This window comes from Ceratosolen solmsi, unplaced genomic scaffold (assembly GCF_000503995.2).
Source record: "Ceratosolen solmsi marchali unplaced genomic scaffold, CerSol_1.0 scaffold25, whole genome shotgun sequence".
NCBI lineage: Eukaryota > Metazoa > Arthropoda > Insecta > Hymenoptera > Agaonidae > Ceratosolen > Ceratosolen solmsi.
In genome coordinates, this window is record NW_011948444.1 from 972,870 (window position 1) to 993,237 (window position 20,368).

The 20,368-nt window shown below is 31.8% G+C and overlaps 4 protein-coding genes across 4 annotated transcripts in view; 1 reads left to right on the forward strand and 3 right to left on the reverse strand.

The window, feature by feature from the left end:
• Klp31E (kinesin-like protein 31E) overlaps window positions 1-6,701 on the reverse strand; it is a 28,815-nt gene extending 22,114 nt beyond the window's left edge. Inside the window, exon 1 of the mRNA XM_011504327.1 lies at window positions 6,353-6,701. Within this exon, the coding sequence (XP_011502629.1) occupies window positions 6,353-6,387 (35 nt within the window). The 5' untranslated portion in view covers window positions 6,388-6,701. The remainder of the gene's footprint in view (window positions 1-6,352) is intronic.
• A 1,379-nt stretch (window positions 6,702-8,080) lies between these two features.
• Window positions 8,081-9,857, reverse strand: AIMP3 (aaRS-interacting multifunctional protein 3). Its single transcript, XM_011504328.1, has 4 exons — window positions 9,544-9,857; window positions 8,626-8,829; window positions 8,446-8,541; window positions 8,081-8,379 (listed from the first exon to the last, which is right to left on the reverse strand). The coding sequence occupies exons 1-4, from the start codon at window positions 9,628-9,630 to the stop codon at window positions 8,248-8,250; spliced, it is 519 nt and encodes a 172-aa protein (XP_011502630.1). The 5' UTR covers window positions 9,631-9,857; the 3' UTR covers window positions 8,081-8,247.
• Window positions 9,858-9,992: 135 nt separating this feature from the next.
• CysRS-m (cysteine--tRNA ligase-like protein, mitochondrial) lies at window positions 9,993-12,493 on the forward strand. Its single transcript, XM_011504384.1, has 8 exons — window positions 9,993-10,345; window positions 10,414-10,709; window positions 10,785-10,983; window positions 11,112-11,377; window positions 11,467-11,603; window positions 11,677-11,799; window positions 11,864-12,138; window positions 12,463-12,493. The coding sequence occupies exons 1-8, from the start codon at window positions 10,113-10,115 to the stop codon at window positions 12,491-12,493; spliced, it is 1,560 nt and encodes a 519-aa protein (XP_011502686.1). The 5' UTR covers window positions 9,993-10,112.
• Window positions 12,494-12,569: 76 nt separating this feature from the next.
• Non3 (Ribosome production factor 2-like protein Non3) lies at window positions 12,570-14,038 on the reverse strand. Its single transcript, XM_011504329.1, has 5 exons — window positions 13,845-14,038; window positions 13,633-13,765; window positions 13,111-13,550; window positions 12,889-13,033; window positions 12,570-12,800 (listed from the first exon to the last, which is right to left on the reverse strand). Exons 1-5 carry the CDS (start codon window positions 13,865-13,867, stop codon window positions 12,582-12,584), a joined length of 960 nt encoding a protein of 319 aa, XP_011502631.1. The 5' UTR covers window positions 13,868-14,038; the 3' UTR covers window positions 12,570-12,581.
• Between the last annotated feature and the right edge of the window lie 6,330 nt (window positions 14,039-20,368).

The following is a 20,368-nucleotide window of genomic DNA, read 5'->3' on the forward strand; positions in this document are numbered from 1 at the left end:
AGGGGGGATAATTTATCTCTATTCTGACACGATTCTACTCGGCAGAATGAGAAAGGCTCAACCATTTTATTTTCAATCTTTGAGTAACAAGTACTTTTGCTTTTCTCTCGGTGAAACGAATATTACTCTTCGTCATTTTATACTTTTAATAAAGCGCCAATAATCTATAACGAATCCGTGGAATTATTTCAACCATATTGCACTTTTAAACGATTTATATTTTCCATTTACAGATTAATATATTAAATCAACATATTGATATTTCTTTGCGTTAATTTTATCGCTATTTATCATTTAAAAAGTTATTCTATTATGTTCGAGGCCTTTATCAATTTCACTGATATGCTTAAGATATAACGTAAAATATATATACATACACACGTCAAAAGGTATACCAAGCTATTCCTTATATAGATAAAATAATGTACAGTTGAGACGTACTGTTAGAGAATATAAAATAAATATAAATTAAGTACTAGTGAGATATTTTAGGTAAATATGCCGAAAGCCAAGGCAAATTTGGGCATTGTTACTTATTTTATTTAATTAATTTGTACAGCATTTGATTTTGTTTTATTGACTTGAATAGAAAATGCTTATTTAACCGTTTAATTACATAGCCTTACTTATTCGATTTTGTTGATTATCCATTGGAATCACTTGATTAGGCTTTCTTCAATTACAAGTTGTTATTTTATTTATTGATAATTCAAAATTTACTTTTATAACATTGATTTCAGAATAATAATAATAATAATAAAATAGGAAAGACAAAGTGTAAGGTACCGAAATAAAATTAATATAATTAATAATATTTTCATATGATTTCAAATTTAATAGCCTCCACTTAACGGTTGATACGTAGTACTATCGTAAGAAATTTCCGAGTACGTGGTAAGGTCAAGGACCTTCTAATGCTGATTACAGGGCTTTGATTCGAAGATGAATTGCACAATGTATGAAGCTATGGGAGTAAGGAAATACTTTGCCATAATATTATTGACGATTGTCAATCGGCAAACGTGAATCGAACAAAACTTGTGACTAGTTTTCTTTTGTTAGGTTTTTTTTTTTTTTAAAGAAACTTTTATAATTGGCAACTATCATCAGTTAGATTATATTTATCTACTTTATGTAGCAACGGTCTTGTATAGACAAAATGAAAATAACACGAAGTGCAATTGAAATAATAATGGAAATTCGAATATTTAAGTAATCACTTTTATTAAATACGTAAATTAATAAAACTAAATGTTGTAATAATCGAAAGAATTATTTTTATTTTTTTTTTCTTAAATACAAAATATTTCATACATTCATAATTGGTTAGTTAAACACGTGTTCATTGCTTTTTAACATTATCAATAGATTTGGAAATTGCATTTAAAGAAATTGTAATTTACTATTTGAAATTAAGTAAGAATATTATTCGGGGACATCCAAATAATTATAAATAATTATTAGGAAATTAATCAAATAATTTTCTATTTTCCTGGTTGAATAATAAATAATACGCTTGGCGTGTGTGCATTTTATTAAAAAAAAAAAATATATATATATATATATATATGCGCTATAGAAAAAGGTGGGAATATTTTAATAATAATAATAATAATATAAATTGTAAAGTAGAGAAAATCGAGGGATGAATAATCGAAGGCAATTAAGCTCGTGCCAAACTACTTGAATCGTAGCTGTAGGTCCCATTAATTCTTATGGCATTTTAATTTAAACTTCATCGATCGAATTGCAAAAAAAAATATTCAATATAGATTACCGTAATGAAAACAGTTTTAATATTTTTAATAACAAATGTAAGGTAGCAGGACCTTATCCAATATATAATAAATATAATGATGGTGAGTGAGCGACATGATAGGCGAGTAAATACGTATCTTAACGGTCGTCAAAACGACCGATCTTACTTATAATCCTTTTAACGATGCTTCGATAAAAACAATGACGGTAAACCAGCTAAATCAAAATTCTAAATCTAAATAATAAAATTGATCAACCGCTCGATTAACTGCAAAATTGAACTCGATGGCTCATTTTCAGCCTAATGTTTATATTAAAGGCCCTCTCTCGTGTGAGCCAAAAGTGTTAAAAAGTCTAAGGCGCAAATAATTAATCGGATTTGGTGCAGAAGGACAATAGAAACGCGAAAGAGCAACAAGAGGTGACTCAGGCGGTCGTCTTACTATGCGCCATAACAGGTATAACGGCCATAACGATCGTAATGGCCTTTGGATAATAAACGAGGCGATTTCATATTCACATGAAGCGAGAGAGGATAGGAGAATAGCGGATAATCGAGCGGAGACGACACGCGGAACAAGTAGTAGACATTGATCGGAAGGACAGAAGGACGGAAGATCGCGTTCGTTCGGTGGCTGTCTCATATCGTAAAGCGACTTACTTACACCAGCTCAAGCACCCACGCTAGCTTTTAAAAATGGATATTACGTGCGCTTAATGTAAACAGCGGCGTCTCTTCTTTAAAAGCCGCCAAGGGAAATAAAAAAAATGACGTGGTTTGCGCGTGCGGGAGTCCTGGCGCATCCGGAGGCCTGCGAGTTGGCGAGTTGGCGAGTTACATTTCATTCGAGACGATTGATGGCGCGGCTCATCGATACTCTGGCAGCGCTCGTTCTCTTCGTATACCTCGAATAAGAAATGCTAATGCTTCGACCGACGCCTTTTCGCGCTAATTACGCGCTATTACTTTTGTTTACGTGTCGCACGTGCGCTTTTGGGCGGCACGTTGCTTTTTACGTTTGACTCAGTGACTCTCAGCGATTCTGCTTGACAAAATATACGAGCGAATTCGAGATACCTGAGCATGGCGTCGCTTAATTTGCTTAGTCGCTTTATCCTTAGAGAACCTCGTAACGTCCCAACACTATCGAAGTTTTCTTAAAAATTTCTCTCTTCTTTATAAATGTAATTGGAAATTACATAAAGAGTACATACATACATTATTGATATATTTGAAAAATTGCAACATTATATGTACAAGACTAAATGCCGCTAATATTTAGTCATAAATATCATTTACAGTATTATAGTTTTTTTAAATTATTAACATTTTTGCGATACTCTTCGAGCATACGCAGTAGTATGGTAGAGAGGCAAAACAAAGGAAAACAAAAAAAAAACAAAAAAAAAAAACAAAAAAAACAAAATACAAGTTAGAAAGAATCGTTGAAAATATTTTTGTTTAAACATATCTTCCCGGTATAGTTCTCTTAGTTTACCAGGAAAAACTAGGGTTTCCAAAAAATGCGCCTACCATTTAACATTACAATGTAAATAGTATGATGATCGAGTGACATTTTCTAATGCCTATGTATAAAAGCAAAAAAAAAATAATAATAATAAAAAAATATTTATTTAGACGTTTAAATTTTTAATTTTTTCCTTCTCTTTCAATGGTATGTTCGTATTTTAGTAACAGGCGTAAAGTTGCTTTTGTAAGCATGAAATTAATGAAATAATCGTAGTAAGTTATTATCCAGTAATTTTGTTGTGTAAAAATACAAATTTGGTAACGTAGGCATAAGGCAAGTTTGTGAATGGTATGGATTATCTATTTTATAATTAGTGTTTCCGTCCATTAAAATAGTTGCTGCATTTATGAAAATTTATGATCGATCTTTATGTATCAAGCAGAACCTTGATTCGAAGGATTTTTTACTAGGAAATTTTCTTGGCTTTTAATTAAAACATAATACCATTATACAATAGTGAATTCTTTCGTACAAATAGGAAAAAATGATTTGTAGTTTTAATATAAGCTGTTTCATGGATTCGTATCCGCAATGAATAATTAAAAATGTAATTGAAATAAAAACTGCATTGGCGCGAATGCAATGCAAGATTTAATTTTTTAATTTTCATTTTTATTTGTCATGCTCGGTTAATTGAATTTTAATCGTTAAATAACGAGTCTCATTATATTCATAAATTGTAAAACGTTTTCATATGCGTGTCAATTTTTCAAAAATTATTTGTAGTTTATGAATAATGATTAACTCAATGCTTTGCATACTACAAAAGTAAGAAGCATTTTAAGCTTCTTTGTTTTATCCACATTTACTCGAACTTTATGACTGTATTGTAAATCATATAAAGCAAAATTTACGATTATATAGCGAATAAATTATATTTAATACTTTATAAGGTAGTTTTTCAAATTTAAAGTAAATAATTTGATTGTAACAATTAATTGATGTGTATATATATATATATCTATATACATATATATATTTGTAAGGTTTTGAAATTATTTATTCTAGCAAATTGTTATGGCAAAATTTAATCGTATGAAAAATATTTTACATACAGGATAATAGGAGGAATTGTCAATACTCTTAAGATCGGTCGCTTCCATGAAAATTTCGACTACAGGCGAAAACTATCATATTTCTTTAGAATTAAGACATTAATTGCAAGATATTAATTAAAAGTAAGTGGACAGGGTTCGTGATCCAGAAAATATACATATACTAAAATATACATGCATAAAACCTTCTAAATCTTGTGTCTTGGTCCATAGCAATTACCACTTCAATACAATACGAATGCAATACAAATCTCCCGGCGCGTAAGTTTATTAAAATCAAGGCCTATATTTTTAGTCATAGTTATTGGTAATAAACAAGATATTGTTTTAAACAGTCCTTGCAAATATTCTTATATCGAATATTAATTGCACAGACGCGCGTGGCTATATGTAACCATTGATTGTGTATTCTCAATGTGAGAAGAAAAACATTTGTTCGTCGTCCGATGAGATTCCCATCGAAAATTTCCCGACGCCTCTTCATTTCATCTTCATTCGAGCAGGAAAAAAAGGGCTCGAGAGCGTCATACGCCATACCATTCGCAATGAGAAATTACGTTTGCCTATGCGAACAAGTGCAACTGCATGCGCAGGCGAATCAAATAGCATAAACAGGTATAGCGCAAACTCGCGGACCGGCGATTTCTCTAATTAAAGGGTTTTAGAATTAGCAGTGCGCGAAAAAAAGCAGTTCGCAATCAATCACTTTCACGGAATTGCGAAATGTGAGCGAAACGCAAACATTCCTAGCGAGCGAAGTGGCTGCAATATGCGCGTGAAACGGCACTTGCTTACCGAGCCAAACAAAAAAACACAACAAATGCGAAATTGAAAGAAAAACGTAAAACATGTGGTGACCAGCATCAGCCACGCAGCGACAGCAGCAGATGATAATGATTATCCGTCGTTTTCTCGACATTCGTAACTCCCACGCGCGTGCGACCTCGAAAAATCTTTCATTCCGTGTGCATAGAAGGGATCGAGAAAAAATTGTAACGAAAGGATTTCGCATACGTATCCTGCTTTCATATTTGGTTATGAGGATACATGTATGCATAATTTTAATGGGATAGCGACTGAACTGCATGCGTGCTAATTGCAAAACTGGCGTATTATTTTTAACAGTATCGTCTCGCCGTTTGCCGGAAGCTCATGTCGAGTGCTCAAACACATTATTCAGTTCAACTGTCACGACTTTTTAATGAAATGGCTTATTAAGTTCTTAAGATCTCATTCTCGTGAATGATTGTGCGAATTTGTTTTAAGGCTCGTCTCTCTCTCTCTCTCTCTCTCTCTCTCTCTCTCTCTCTCTTTGACTGGCACGCACACGCGCGCGCGCGCGCGCACACACACACACACACTCTCTCTCTCTCTCTTTATATACTTTGTCTGTTTGATCTGTCTGATCTATCTGATCTATCTGATCTATCTGATCTGTCTGTCTGTCTGCCATTCCCACGCTCGATCCAAATTTCTCTCACATTGTATACTCGTTCAAATTCGTAAGTCGTGTTAAAAATGCTCGTTTTTCAAGTGAGAAGAAGGAAAGGGAGTCAGTCGTCGTTAGCGGAAGCGAGTGATGGTGAGAGTTAAGGGAATTTCGCGAAATTCCGGAGCGGCAAATCGACCGTAATCCAGCCCACTTGTCGTGGTTCCGAGGGATTTCCTGAGCTGCGGAACTTCGACGTAGCTAGCCGCGGACGGTGGAGTACCTTGTATAAGAGGTCGAAACCATCAGAGCGCGGTCGCGATCGCTTTGGGACAGACAGCGTCGGATCAAAAGGAGCGAGGAGGCAGGAGGGGAGACTCGAAAGGACGAGTCGCTGAGAAAAGGTCGGATGCGAGGATACGAAGCGGCGCTATAAACGTTGCTCCCGCACAGACCGTTCGGGGATCATTGTAAAGGAGGAGCGGAGTCTAACCTTACGCTGCACACGGACAATAGACCACTCGATCGGTGCTATCGACGCGCGCGTTCGCGTTTGCTACGTACAGTTGCATACTCACCGGACAGCGACGCGTACACTGGAGTCGTCGGCCATCTCTGCTCGTGGTAGCGCGGTGACTTCTTCGACAGACACTCGCGCGCCTTACGTAGGCTCTTGGCGCCCGGGCGGCGAGCTTCGTTGCTCCTACGGGAGGAGTGCGGAGACCCGAGGAGTCATCGCCGTGGCAACGATAGGGGTTGTCACGAGGGTCCGAGCTTCGGGGAAGCCCGGACTCAAGCCAGTCTCCTTTGGCTCGTCTAACGACTCTTAGGCCTAAGTTGTCCCGCAGCTGGACGGAGACTGACGACTGACGACTGACGACCAACGACGAGACGCTGGCGCTGCTTGCACTATTACACCGACAGAACGGACGGTGTCGCTGTCGCTTCTGCGACTCTCCGCAGCCGTTGCTGCCCCTTCCCCGCAAGTGCGACCGTGAAGCCATGCAGAGCCCGTATATGGCAGACATCTTTCGGGCTTCTCTCTCTCTCTCTCTCTCTCTCTCTCTCTCTCTCTCTTGATCATTTAGCCTGCCCTGCCTGTCAGGCACGAGCAGTCTTAGACGGCGGATTATATGGGGTGGGGATTTAAATTACCGGCAGCGGTGATGGTATGGTAACTGCCCGGATACGTTGTTAAGGATCGGGGACCGTGAGCGCGACGAACACGGCATTCGAAAATCGGAGGCTAGTGCTAGACGAGAGCATCGGTGATCTCTTCCCGTCGCGACATCTCGCGAGCCCTGCGCGGCTCTACTTTTGCTTCATGGGTCGATCATTTATTGGGGCATTTTCGAAGCAAATTGTTAAAAACTCTTGCGGCAGCACTTTTGACGCGTGAGGGGCGAGTGTGTCCGCGCAATTTCCGCGCGGACACATTAACGCGATGGACGTAGCTGTTGCACTAATCGCAACGAATCTAAAAGTCCAAGTTCCAATTTCGCGAATGCTTACCTTGAATTACCTTCGCGAGCAACAATAGAATTTTTTTAATCAGCCTAGTAAAGAATTCTAGCCTCTCTCTCTCTCTCTCTCTCTCTGTCTCTCCGCTCCCTCCTCGCCCTCTATTATTTGAAAATCAATATGTTTTTACATTTGGCCAAATGTCCTTAAGATCGTTCAATGCCTAGTCTCATCACGTTTCTTCATCAAACATTTTTTTGTTTATCAAGGCTATTGGCTCTTGACTCTTAAGATTTATATCAATGCTTCACTCAACGCTTTAACGACGCAATCGAGCGTTCTGTGCAAAATATTTTGCGATCTTATGAAATTACTTGTCATTATGAACAACAGAAATTTCCATTTCAATCATTTGTCACATGCATGCAATTATACTATTTTCATTACCAGACTCACCATCATTCGTAATTTTAAAAGTAATTCTTAAAAGAGAATCTAAATAACGAGAACATATGACATTATGTTCACAAAAATATATATCTTCCTTTCTATTTTATATTGTAGATATTGCAATTTAATATTAAAAATAAAAACGCTAAACAAACGTCGTACATTCAAGGTAATTTATTTTTCGAATTCGTAGTAAGGCTAAAAATATTTAAAAGACGTAGTGTAATTTAAACGAATAACAGGTAGAAACTACACAACGAACATAATATTATTCTTGCACATACTTAAACGTGTCAATAAAATTAATTATTTGTAATGCAATATAGCTGTCTTACTACAACAAGTAAATACATATTGAATATTATAAGGGATTTAAGAATAATAATCGAAATATATTATATTTAATGCATATTCTATTTAATAAAAGTTGTTTGGATGAAAAGTACATTGTGAGCAATAAGTTACAATTGTAACATTTATGATCTTAGAAATGTATTCAACAAATTTATTTACTAGTAATGAAATGTAAGTCTAGCTTCGTAAGGATTCAGGTTTTAATTTATTACAAATATAAATGCATCATATTAAAGTTAATGAGATCCATCGTCTGTCGCAATTTGTCATCTTGCTGCATATTATCGAACCATCTTGATACGTGTACATGTTCGGCTTTCTCTTGCGGAGTCAGTCTTTGCTGCAATACACAAGGCAATTTCATTTATCCGATAGGCTCTTAAGCGCTACTAATTTTTTATCTTACCATTAGTCCATGCAGAGCATAATAAAGAGTAATATCGGCGATAGTTTTTTTGGTTCCAGAAACGTAGGTACTCATTTTTAGTACGCTGTTCAATTCCTGAAATAAGAATTTACACCTCTTATCGCTCGTACAACATAAGCATAATATAAAATAACCATCTCACAATACTCTAAAAAATACCTTCAAAACTCGTTTTTCGTTAATTGAATTATCTGCATAATTAACACAAAGTACTGCATATTCTAACCATTGTCGTGTTAAAGCTTGCTTGACAGCATCGTCACCAAGAATAGCAGGATATTTAGAATTTTTCACAAGAGCTTGAACAATTGTACTGAATCCTTCGGTGCTTTGATTTTTTATCAAATCATCCGTGACTATTGTCTGAAAATATAAGACGAATAGTTAATCGTGAGGAATAATATGAACCTAGGTTATTTATCCACTATATTCCGTCTCACTTTAATACCAATAAAATTGGAATTTCATTTGGATAGTAAGAGATTCGATAATTTTCGGGCAAGTGAAATAATAATACGTTTCGTTCTACATTTTTTTTTTTTTTTCGTTACTCAATAATGGGCAATTTCGCAATTACAATTTAAGAACAAACTATAATCGTCATAAATATGCTCTATTGTTGTAAATAAATGCTTCTTGTCAATCGTCCTTGTGACCCTACTACCTCTCTCACCTGCCCTAATTGTATTGAAAGAAAGAAAAGAAAGAAAAAAAAATTAATGGAACATTAATTGATTAATAATATACGCGCGTAATGATAGATTAAAGTAAATTAAAACTGAGATGGGAAAATTGTATATAACCTCGGCCGGACGATAATTAACAATTATTCAAATATCTCGATTTGTAGTCGTATAAAGAATCCTATTATTGTATAACTATTCATAAAGCTCGATCGAGGATTTCCAAACTTTAATTTGAATTTCAATTTTAACGTTTAATATCGTGCCAAGCAACGACGAAGGGGAATCGCGAGTAGTTAGAAACAAATGATTAAATCAAAGCACATAGATTGCTCGTCCCCTTTGCTCCGCAGCTATCATCATTACCAATACCATAAATCGTAGTATGACTTACATTATTTTCGGAAACGTAAAGCTTCCCTGGCGAAACGTCTAAATACTGTGATATTCTTTGTACACACTCTATATTACATAATACCATTTTTGCGGTTGGAAAGAAAATAATAGACTGCGCGATAAGGTGAAGCAGCTCGTCGAGCAAAAGCAGGAGTCGCACAGGATTCGCAGGTTGCTAATTGACGCGCACACCGAGTCTCAATTCGGATGTTTTCTTTCTTCCACACCCTTATAAGAAGGTTATGCGAGACGCGATTGCGTCTGCCCGTAAACACTGCATGTTTGGTAGTGAGTTTAGGCGCCGCCATTTTGGTTTTTGGACGAATCAGCGAGGAGATTTACCCTGACTGTAAAACAGCTGTGCTTCTTTCGTAAACATTTTTGCCGGTTATCGGACAAATAAAAATTGCAAAATTTTTTATTAGTATTATTAGGGTGGAGGGGGGGGGGAGTAAGGAACTCGGCTCGCGGGCTATTGCAATTATCCTTATTATTGTTAACGAGATGAGAAATGAGTAGTAGTCGCTCGAGTTGAGTCAAGAGGTTAGTAAAGTCGGTTGAAGGAAAATGTGTTCGCTACGAAGATTTTCATTTTCCATGTGGAAAAGGTTTATTCATTATCGAGCGCAGCCCGAGCACAAATTCGAATGGATACGGCCTACTGGACATAAAACAAATATTCTTGTATATAATCCTATAACAAGGGTCAAAACACCCCTGATCTTAAGAAACCATAATGTTATTACGTGGTACATGTGTGGACCAACTGTCTATGATACATCTCACATTGGTCACGCCTGGTATTTGCACGTGCACTTGTAATATGCTTTGAGCAACAAAAAAATTCATTTGCTTTATTATGTTTTAGTACATATGTGAGATTTGATATTATTCGGAGAATATTGTCGGAAGTTTTCAACTACAATGTTGTATATGTAATGGGAATGACGGATATCGATGACAAAATAATTAATAAATCAAACGAATGTGGTGAAAGCTGCCAAAGTATTACGCATCGTTATGAGAATGAATTTTTTGCAGATATGGATTCTTTGAATGTTTTGAGACCGTTGGTAACATGTAAGGTGACCAATTATATCTCAGAAATTGTAGCGTTTATAGAACAGATTTTCAGTAAAAATGGAGCTTATGTAGGAAAAGATGGTGGGGATGTGATTAAGTTATATTAAATTATAAAGGGCTACGTTTAACAAAAAATCTGTTTATAATGTTCGCTAGGTTCTGTATATTTTGATACCTGTAAATATTTGAATTATGGAAAATTGAAACCTCCGCAAGTAGAGGGATTTGATGCTAATAAAAAATCGCCTTTGGATTTTGCATTGTGGAAAATATCAAAGCAAAATGAGCCATTTTGGGAAAGTCCTTGGGGTCGAGGTAGACCAGGTTGGCACATCGAATGTAGCGCTATAGCTAGGTAATCATGTATTTAATAACGATCTGAATGCCTATGTAGATTTAAATATTAAAATGTTTATATCGCTCTTTGTTTTTAATTATTTTTCAAAAACGAAAATTTAAGGATTTTATGTTTTTATTTATAAGCACAATATTAGGTGATAATATTGACATACATAGCGGAGGAATAGATTTATCGTTTCCGCATCATGAGAACGAAGAGGCCCAATCCTGCTGTTATCACGATGTCGATCAGTGGGTTAATTATTGGTTACACACGGGCCATTTGCATTTAGAAGGGGACACAAAAATGTCAAAAAGTTTACAAAATACCATAAGCATATCTAGCTTATTAAATATTTGTACAGCCAATCAGTTTAGAATGTTATGTCTGCTCAGCGATTATAAAAAAAGTAATATTTTCAATGAAAACAATTTATCGAATAATCTATTTAATAAAATATGATACACACAACGTTACATACAACTACTTTATTTTTAGATGTTGTATTCTCGAATGACTTAGTCGAAAAAGCAAGTACAATTCTGAAAAAAATTGAATTTTTTCTATGCGATTGTAAAGCCTATTATTCAGGAAAATATGAAATGTGGGATATAGATGCATCGAAGTTACTTAGCGTAAGATATTTAATGTAAATTAAATACAGCGCTTACAATGATAATAGTCATTTTAAATTTTCAATTTGTATAGTGTCTGGATGAGACTAAAGCGCAAATCAATGCTGCATTTGCAAATGATTTTAATACACCAAAAGTTATAGCAGAAATTTTAATATTAATTTCAACTGCAAATAAAATGATGAAATCAGAAAAGGTTTAAGAATATTCGTTTATAACGAACTTTTGCTTTTGAAATTGAATTTTATCATTACTTTTAGACAACAACCGCAGCAAGGAGTATTGAAACTGTTGCCGCAGTATCAAATTATATACAATCTATTTTTGCAAAATTAGGCATATCTTATTTGAAAACCTCCGATATGAATAATAATATTTCTAACATATTAGACACTTTAGTGGAATTCAGACGTAATGTTAGAAATAAATCTTTAATGGCAAATACAAAGGATATTGAATTATTGAAGCTCTGCGACGATGTTAGAACAAAATTAACTAGTTGCGGCGTTGAAATAAGGGTAAAAGATTTCATTTTGTATTTATTTTTTCTTCTTTTAATCAAATTTACAAGCATAATAGCTATAATAGATAGATTATCATTTCTTTGAGATAATATACCGATATTTGCAGGGCAATAGAATCTTTAATTTGATTTTCATCTTTGGTCAGAATTAAAAAAATTAAATGCAAATTTCTCATTATTTATGTTTTTTAAATTTTTTCTTTATATATTTTACTTTAATAAAATGAAAGAGATAGGGATTACCTATTTACTGTAAATAAAGTATATTTTCTCTATTAACTGTTTTATTTTGTATTAACATTTGATTTTTGAACAATATTAATATATTTATTTTAGGACCATCGTCAAGAATCCTCTTGGATATTAAAAGAAAAATAAAAAATTATTTTCCACGTTATATTGGATATAAAATTTATTGTCTATTATATAAAATATATATATATTCAACTAATAATTTAAATATTATTTTCATCCGTATTAACTTTAATTTTCTTAGCATTATCTTCTTCTGTAATTACTTGTTTTCGTTTCCTTTCGGACTTTCTTTCCGTTAATGTTTTACGCAATCCTTTCATTTTCCTTGTTTGTATCGTATTCAATTTTTGGGTGCCTACGTGTACTCTTCCTAAAGTTTTTCCTAAGTTATCTTCACTGATGTTCTTTTTCTTTTTGACCTTAAATATTTGTATAATTAGTATGGCGTATTTAATTAAAAATAAAAAAATGTATAATACTTTACTCAATAAATCATTTAAATATTACCTTCAATTCTTTTGGCTTTTTGCAAGCTTGTTTAAATAGATCATCCGTAGCGAGTTTTGTCCTTCTAATTCTTAAATTCATACGTGGTCCTATTTCTGCTAATTCAATTCTTGGTACTCGAGTACCTGACTTTTTTAACAGTACTCTAAAATAAAATTTATTATAATGTAAAATTCTTATATTTGACGTTTGAAAAATTGAAACTTATGTAATGGTACAAACTTATAACTTCGGAAAAGAATACAATTATCGTTAGCTGTAAAACTTAATACATGTTCCAATCCTTGCAACCTAATTTGCTTAACTGTTTCTCGTTGAAACATATCGATCAATAAATTCTTAATTCTTCTATATTCGTGATTACTTTCAAATAATTCTCCCTGAAACACTAACATAGGTTTAATGTCACTGGAAATTTTTTCTAATTTAAAATTTGTTAGACATTTATAGTCCTCAACACCAAATTCTACTATATCCATTATAGTATGTTCAAACAATCGACCTATTATGAGATTGTTAGGTCGTTTTTTATTATTGTTTATTAGAACAAACAACGAAGCATTAAACTTTCTACCAAAATTTTCAAGTGGTGTCGGATCTTCAAACGGACGTATATCGTTTCTCCTTTGTAATATTTGCCCATATGGTTTCTTTAAAATATACTACAAACATAAAAATGCAAATTTGTATAAATGAGAATAAAATAAAATTTACTTTACGAAAGAAGGCGTAACATTCATTTACCAAATTTTTCATGCAACTTTGCAAGACTTCTGTTGTTTTAAGACCTTTTATGAAGAACGTTTGTTTAGCATTTTCAATTATTTTAGGTTCTCTTTTTAAAATAGCTTGTTTTCCTTTATGTGTTTTGGGCTTTCTGAAAATTATTAAATCTGTGTGCAATATCTTTACTAACATAGAGGTTAGAATCAGTAGAAAAAAATATTTATACATACATAATTCGTTCAATTACAGGCATTTTTTATTCACCGCTTTTATTAAAAGCAGCCGGCAACTAGATAACTAAAACTATTAACTATTTTAACAATTCAACGTTCGTTACAAGTTTCGTTTGTTTATAAATGTTCTATAAACAGTAGTTATTAAAGTAAAATCACAATGCCGCACTTTCCCACGTGGTGTGTACATTCTGGTAAATAAAAAAATAGCAATGGGGACGTTAAGATAGATGCAAAAAAAAAAAAGATGGAATATTTGCAATCAATGGGAAATGCGTATATTATGTAACTGACTTTTTGTCTATTTTATTTTCTTTTTTTATTCTTAACAAAATCGTAATGCCAATATTTACTACCTAATATTCCTATACAGTGAAAATTAAACTTTAAAATATTTTTAATCCTAAAATATAAGATATCAAAATTAAAAAATAATAAAAATGTTCGATACCATATTTTTAAATTAATTTATACGAGGCTTTTCCAATTTTTAAAGTACAGTATTCACTTCTTTGTGATTTTAACAAGATATTGTGATATAACAATTATTTCTAAGCAAACTTTTCCGTACTCTTTTACTTCTTACACGCGGAGCTTTATTGATGATATCCTGAAATTATGGGAAACGGGTTATGCATAATAATTATGCGTTTTATCGAATAAATGTATTTTAAGACATATATAATCATTGTAATATATTGAATTTTTAAATTTGATTAAGAAAGTCGTAATATAGAAATTCAAAAAGTAATCTTAAACGTGAAAATGGCTATCATTTCATATTTCTAACTATGTTTAATAAAAACTTTATTTCAGTTAATATTATGTATTGGATTATCTTGGAAAACCGATATTCCACAAGTTATTCGTAATACATTTTTTTTTAATCGAGCATTGATCGATCATTCTGCCAGAATGTCATATTTAAATGCCGTGATTTTTATAGCAAAAGTATTGCCTAAAATTTCGTAAATATGTTCAAAATTTGAAAATGACCCATTACTTTTGCCAATTGGAAAGTAGAAAGTTGCCAAAAATCCACTGTAACGGTGAATATTATTCATATTCGGTATAAAGATATATCGATTAAATTGAAGACAAACTTATTGCGGCCACTGTATGTGCATAGTTCCGCTATACAAGAATAGAAGCGACAAATAGCAAATTATTGTATAAAATGCACTAATAATGTACACTTCGGAGTTGAATTTTTGTTTCTTCTCCTTTAAGGCCTGCAGCCTTACACTTTCGTAGAATAACAATTGCTCGGATAAAATTTATCACATATTCAACGTTCTGCTTAATGTTAATGCTCATTTGCCCATGATATTGTCATAAAGTGCAACTAGATATTATGGAATATTTTATTAATAATGCTTAGTCGTAAGCTCGAATGAATCGATAATGTTATAGTTTATTAATTAGTATTAAATTAATTAATATTGCTAGCTTAAAAATATTGTTACTCGTGGGATAATAAAAGACGGATATTATTAACGTTAAATAATGAAACAAATTATTGATTAGTTATAAACTCAATATCTTTCTTTTTCTAATATATACATAGATAAACAAGATCGTATTATACTACACATAAAACTCTGCAATTCGTTGATTTTATGTATATCGATAGCATTTCAATACAAATAAAATATTAGGAAATATTTTCTTATATATACTGTTTTTCAAATCACAATTTCTTTATTCTTCGCATTAAAATTTATAATTGAAAATTATTAGTCCATGAAAGATTGGCCAAATCTAAGGAAATTTACGGTAACAGTAGGTTTTCCAATTTATCCTATTCAATGGGGATTATTGTCTTGTTTCTAATAATCAGTATTTCTTGAAAATAAAATTAACGTGCACCTTAATGAGATATTGTGCACTAAACAACCTGGCATTTAATGGGTAATGAAAAAAATTAATATATAAATTACTTTATTTTATCAATAATTTCTACAATAATATCTGTAGATTTTTTTAGATATTAATAATATTATAGATATTAATAATATTTAAAAATTAAAATTTTAGTAGTATGCCTTTTTTTTTTCTTTTATATATATTCTAATTATCAACTTTTGACAATTGGTTTAATGAAATTAAATGTAATTACAGATTCTAACCGAAAAGTATATTCATTATTTTACAATTGAATAAATAAACGCAATAGCGCGTAATGCATTCATTAAAAACATTTTCTTTTAATTTACTGTGAAATTTGCTTTAATTCAATGATGGTTGTTGAAAATTTATCGAAATTTGTTATTCGTTTGAAAAAGTAGTTTTCGGCCTTGACTTAGATAAATATATTAACAGTATATTACTTGTTACAAAAGTAAATGGTGAAACGTTTTATGATACAATATCAAAAAGCGATCAAAAGATAATTTTTACTCATAAAAATTGAGATATTAATCAAAATATAAACACAATACTTTTTATTCGTAATCTCTTTTGTCGCTTACAATTACGAATGATATACGAGTGAAATAAGTATTTGTTTATTATGAATTTGAAAAAATCTCAAAGCTGAATTCTAACATTATTCTCTTAATAAATTTTGTGCATTATTTTTCCCATCGACGATAAGTAACGCGAAGCTTCTCTTATAAAATAAAATATTAATCGGAGATTGTTTATTATGTATATGGTAAATTTACATTTATAATAAATGTTCTTATAAGTCAGTTATACATAATAGCGACTAACCGGTAAATTGACCGACCACTTATTTCATTTGCTACACTCGCGAATCTTGTTTGTTCATTTAAGACGATTAGCCTATCGTAGCTCGTGTAAATCTTTGATTTGTGCACTATATCAATGCGTAAGATTCTCTTGATCGAGAAAATTATTTTATCTACTTAACTCTTTATTTAACGACTTACAGCAAAAATTAAAAAATGTTTCCCATTATCATAGTAAAAAAAGATAAAAATTATCCTTTTTTTGTGTAAAATGAATTGTTTGTAATAGCATATTTAAGTGAACTTTGTATAATAAATTTATTTTATAAATTTTTTCATTGTTATTTTTATAATATAGTAAAGGATTTACATATTAGTATATTGTTATACGATTTATATTATAATGATAATTCGTTTTCGTCTAATACGATACGATTATATTTTTGTAAATTTACTCTTTATATTTTCACAAATATAAATAACAAATACGTGCACGTGTGTTGAAACAGGAATTTAATAACACTAAGCTCCATTTTTCTATGTAGGTAGTGCAATCTTAAACGTTTTCTAAAATATATTTGGATTATAATTCAATGTTTACTTTAGATACTGCTATAGACAATCTATACCAATGATATATTTTATAGATATAAATTAGGTAAAACGATAATTTTAGAGATGAAAAAAATATATTAAACTTCTAGATTAAACAGAGGTTATTTCTAAATGTGAATAAATATAAAGTAATTCATTTTTTCAATAATTATAGTATTTAATTTAATTAAAAGACTTATTGCATAGCTAACAGGAGGTTCTTTTTTTCGACATGAGAAATAAAAAAATAGCAGTTTGGATGGGAATATTATTAGAATCGATGTTTATTTACGAGGTAATCATTGACGAATTTTAAATAGAGCTCCCTTTACATTTTTTTTTGTTTTTTTTTTGTTTTTTTGTTTAATTTAAAATATGAATGCATCTAGATATAAGAAATTATCATTGAAAATGTCCCTGTAATTCTGAAAAAGACAATATAATTAATATTTATCTCAGTTTGAAACGAAACAAAAGATATTTATTTTTTAGCTTTATAAACTTGTTGATTGATTGTTAATTTATACGAGCATTATATTCAGTAATAAAAATAAAATTCTGTACTTATTTATTTGCTTTATTTATAAAAGAATTGAAAATTTGCAAGTCATTTTATATTTCCATTCGATTCTTCTTTACTCATCCATTATGAAATAGTTGAATTTTTTATCATTACAAATGCTATTTTTATTTAAGATGTATAAAATAAACGTAATTGTAATTCCTGATAAATCTATTGTATCGTCGATTAGAGCATTAAATGGACTATCAATGCTTTGGTTAATAGGGATATAAATAATTACTATCTATCGTTACTTAAAGCCATTGTTTAATTTAAGATTTCATATTTTTACATAATTTAAGCTTCGCTACATAAATTTCTAAAAGTTCATCCATTTAACATACAAATTACGTACTATTTAAAAGTACAAATTACAAAAAAAAATGCAACTTGCAGTTGCATAACGTAGAATGATGTTTTACAATTGACTTTAAAATTTACTATGAATATAATTTTACATAAACAATTAAATCACTATTAATATGAATACTAAGAATTCTTGTTACTTAATTATATCAATAGAAGTTGTATGTTTGGTCAATATTAAAGTATTTATGTAATTAAAATACTTTGCAGTTGTCCCTATTGTAAGTAAATAATTCGAATAAATGCTTAATGTCGATTATAGTTTCGTTAAAATAATTAATTCGTCGTGTGATTGTTAACAATTTAAATACAATAAGAATATCTTTTGACTAACATATATAACAATATCGGAGATGGATATTGGTAAGAAATTTTTGACAAATTAAGGATTCATTAGTCGCCTACTCTCGAGGAATATTTTTAAAACATATATATATATATATTTTTTTTTTAATCGACATATTATTTATCAAGATATTACTAGGTGGTATAATTATCTTGAATAACGATAAAAAATTATGCAAATTATTAAAATCAGTAATAGAGATAAAATTTACATTAATAAATAAACTGTTTGTTAATATAAAGTTAAGCCAAATTGCATAACTTTATTGAAAAATACATTTTGCATTCACGTTGAAAATTAATTTTTTTCTTTGTAAAAGTTGCAACCGATAAAATATACATGTAACATATGTAAAATATGTATTATCGGGATTGATTCATTCATCTCTTTGCTTTCATCAAAATAAGAGATTTTGGTATGAAACACGGAATGAAAAAATATGACCATAGTAATTAGTTTCAAAGAATGTCGAGAGTATAATAAGCAAAAATGACTACGAGCTTCAATAATAAAAATGCAAATTAGTAGAAATATGCTTTGAAAAATGCTGAAGTGCTGTAATACTTTGCTCGATGCTGTAAAATGATATATGTTTCGAGCTTGAAGGAAAAGCGGCCGCGAACGAGCGACAATTTTTTACATATTAAAATATTTTTATTAACATGCCTACTCGAAATCTAAAATTCAAAATAATAAAACTAACATTTATATTTACGTGGATGAATGATAATGCAAGCAATTTCTTGATTGCAAGCGAACGATAGCGTATTAAAGCGAAAATTAAAAGGAAACGAAGATAGAAAAAAATTAACACGATCAAGTTGAAAGGAAAATTGTAAATTTATTTTCGTAATAAATAATAGTTTAAATGACAAGTGTTGTTGTAAAATTTGTAAGGAGAGCGTTGCGTATGTATGGACGTAAAGGAATTATTAATTCGAGTTGACACGTTAATGCACGCGTGAAGCACAGTTTTAAGATACAAAAAGTGTTGAAATTTCATGACGGAATAACATTTTTATCCAAAATTACTTGCATGTGAATTTAATCGACTACGATCGTACCATTTCACGCATGAAAAAAAAAAAAAAAAAAAAAAAAAAAAAAAAAAAAATTAAACAGCTGAATAATAAACAAGCGCTGAATCGCGCGACTTTAAATTTCTTTTTAAAATTAGTTGTAAATTAACATGAAAGTGAAGCCTCGTCTGTGCTTCCTTTCAATTCTAGTGTTCGTTAAATTATTCGGCACAATAAGCATCGTGACAATTTTTTCATTATTACGTCGCGTAAGTCTAGCGTGCGTAAAATGTCATTTCCCGCCATTGTGACGTAATTCTTATAAAAATTAGATAATCGAGATGCGTCCATGCACGCGACTATTGTAATCGGGATGTCACGCCATCATCGGTGCATCTGTAAATGTCGTTAGGAAGTCGAGAGCGAGTGTTTGCATTTGTCAGGAGGGAAGACAGACACGGGAGGGTTGATAAATCATCATCGTCGAACTGTCTATAAAATAGGATGAAAATTTTTCTATCGATCGCCAGTAGGGTCGAGTCGTGCCTCGATATGCTGCACGGTTCGATGCAAGGGGTACACAAAAACAAACAAAAAAACAAAAACAAAAAAAAAACAAAAAGAATAAAAGAGAAACAAAAAAGCATATATATAAAGAAAGTTGTCGACATAATCTACGGACTATGGAATGTGCGATCGAACGCGAGAAAAGTAGTCAACCTGCCGAAAAGATACGGCCCACAACGGATTAAAGCCGATTACATGTTGGGTTGGGAGGGTGGGGAAGGGGGATGGGACCTCGCGTGTCACGACGAGCTACGATGAGCTACGACGAGGACGGCTAGTGTGTAATTCGTTCCGCCACGTCAGACTTCTCCAAGGTCCGATAACACGTGGGTAAATCGATGTCCCGCGCCGCGATATATTATCCTATTTATTAT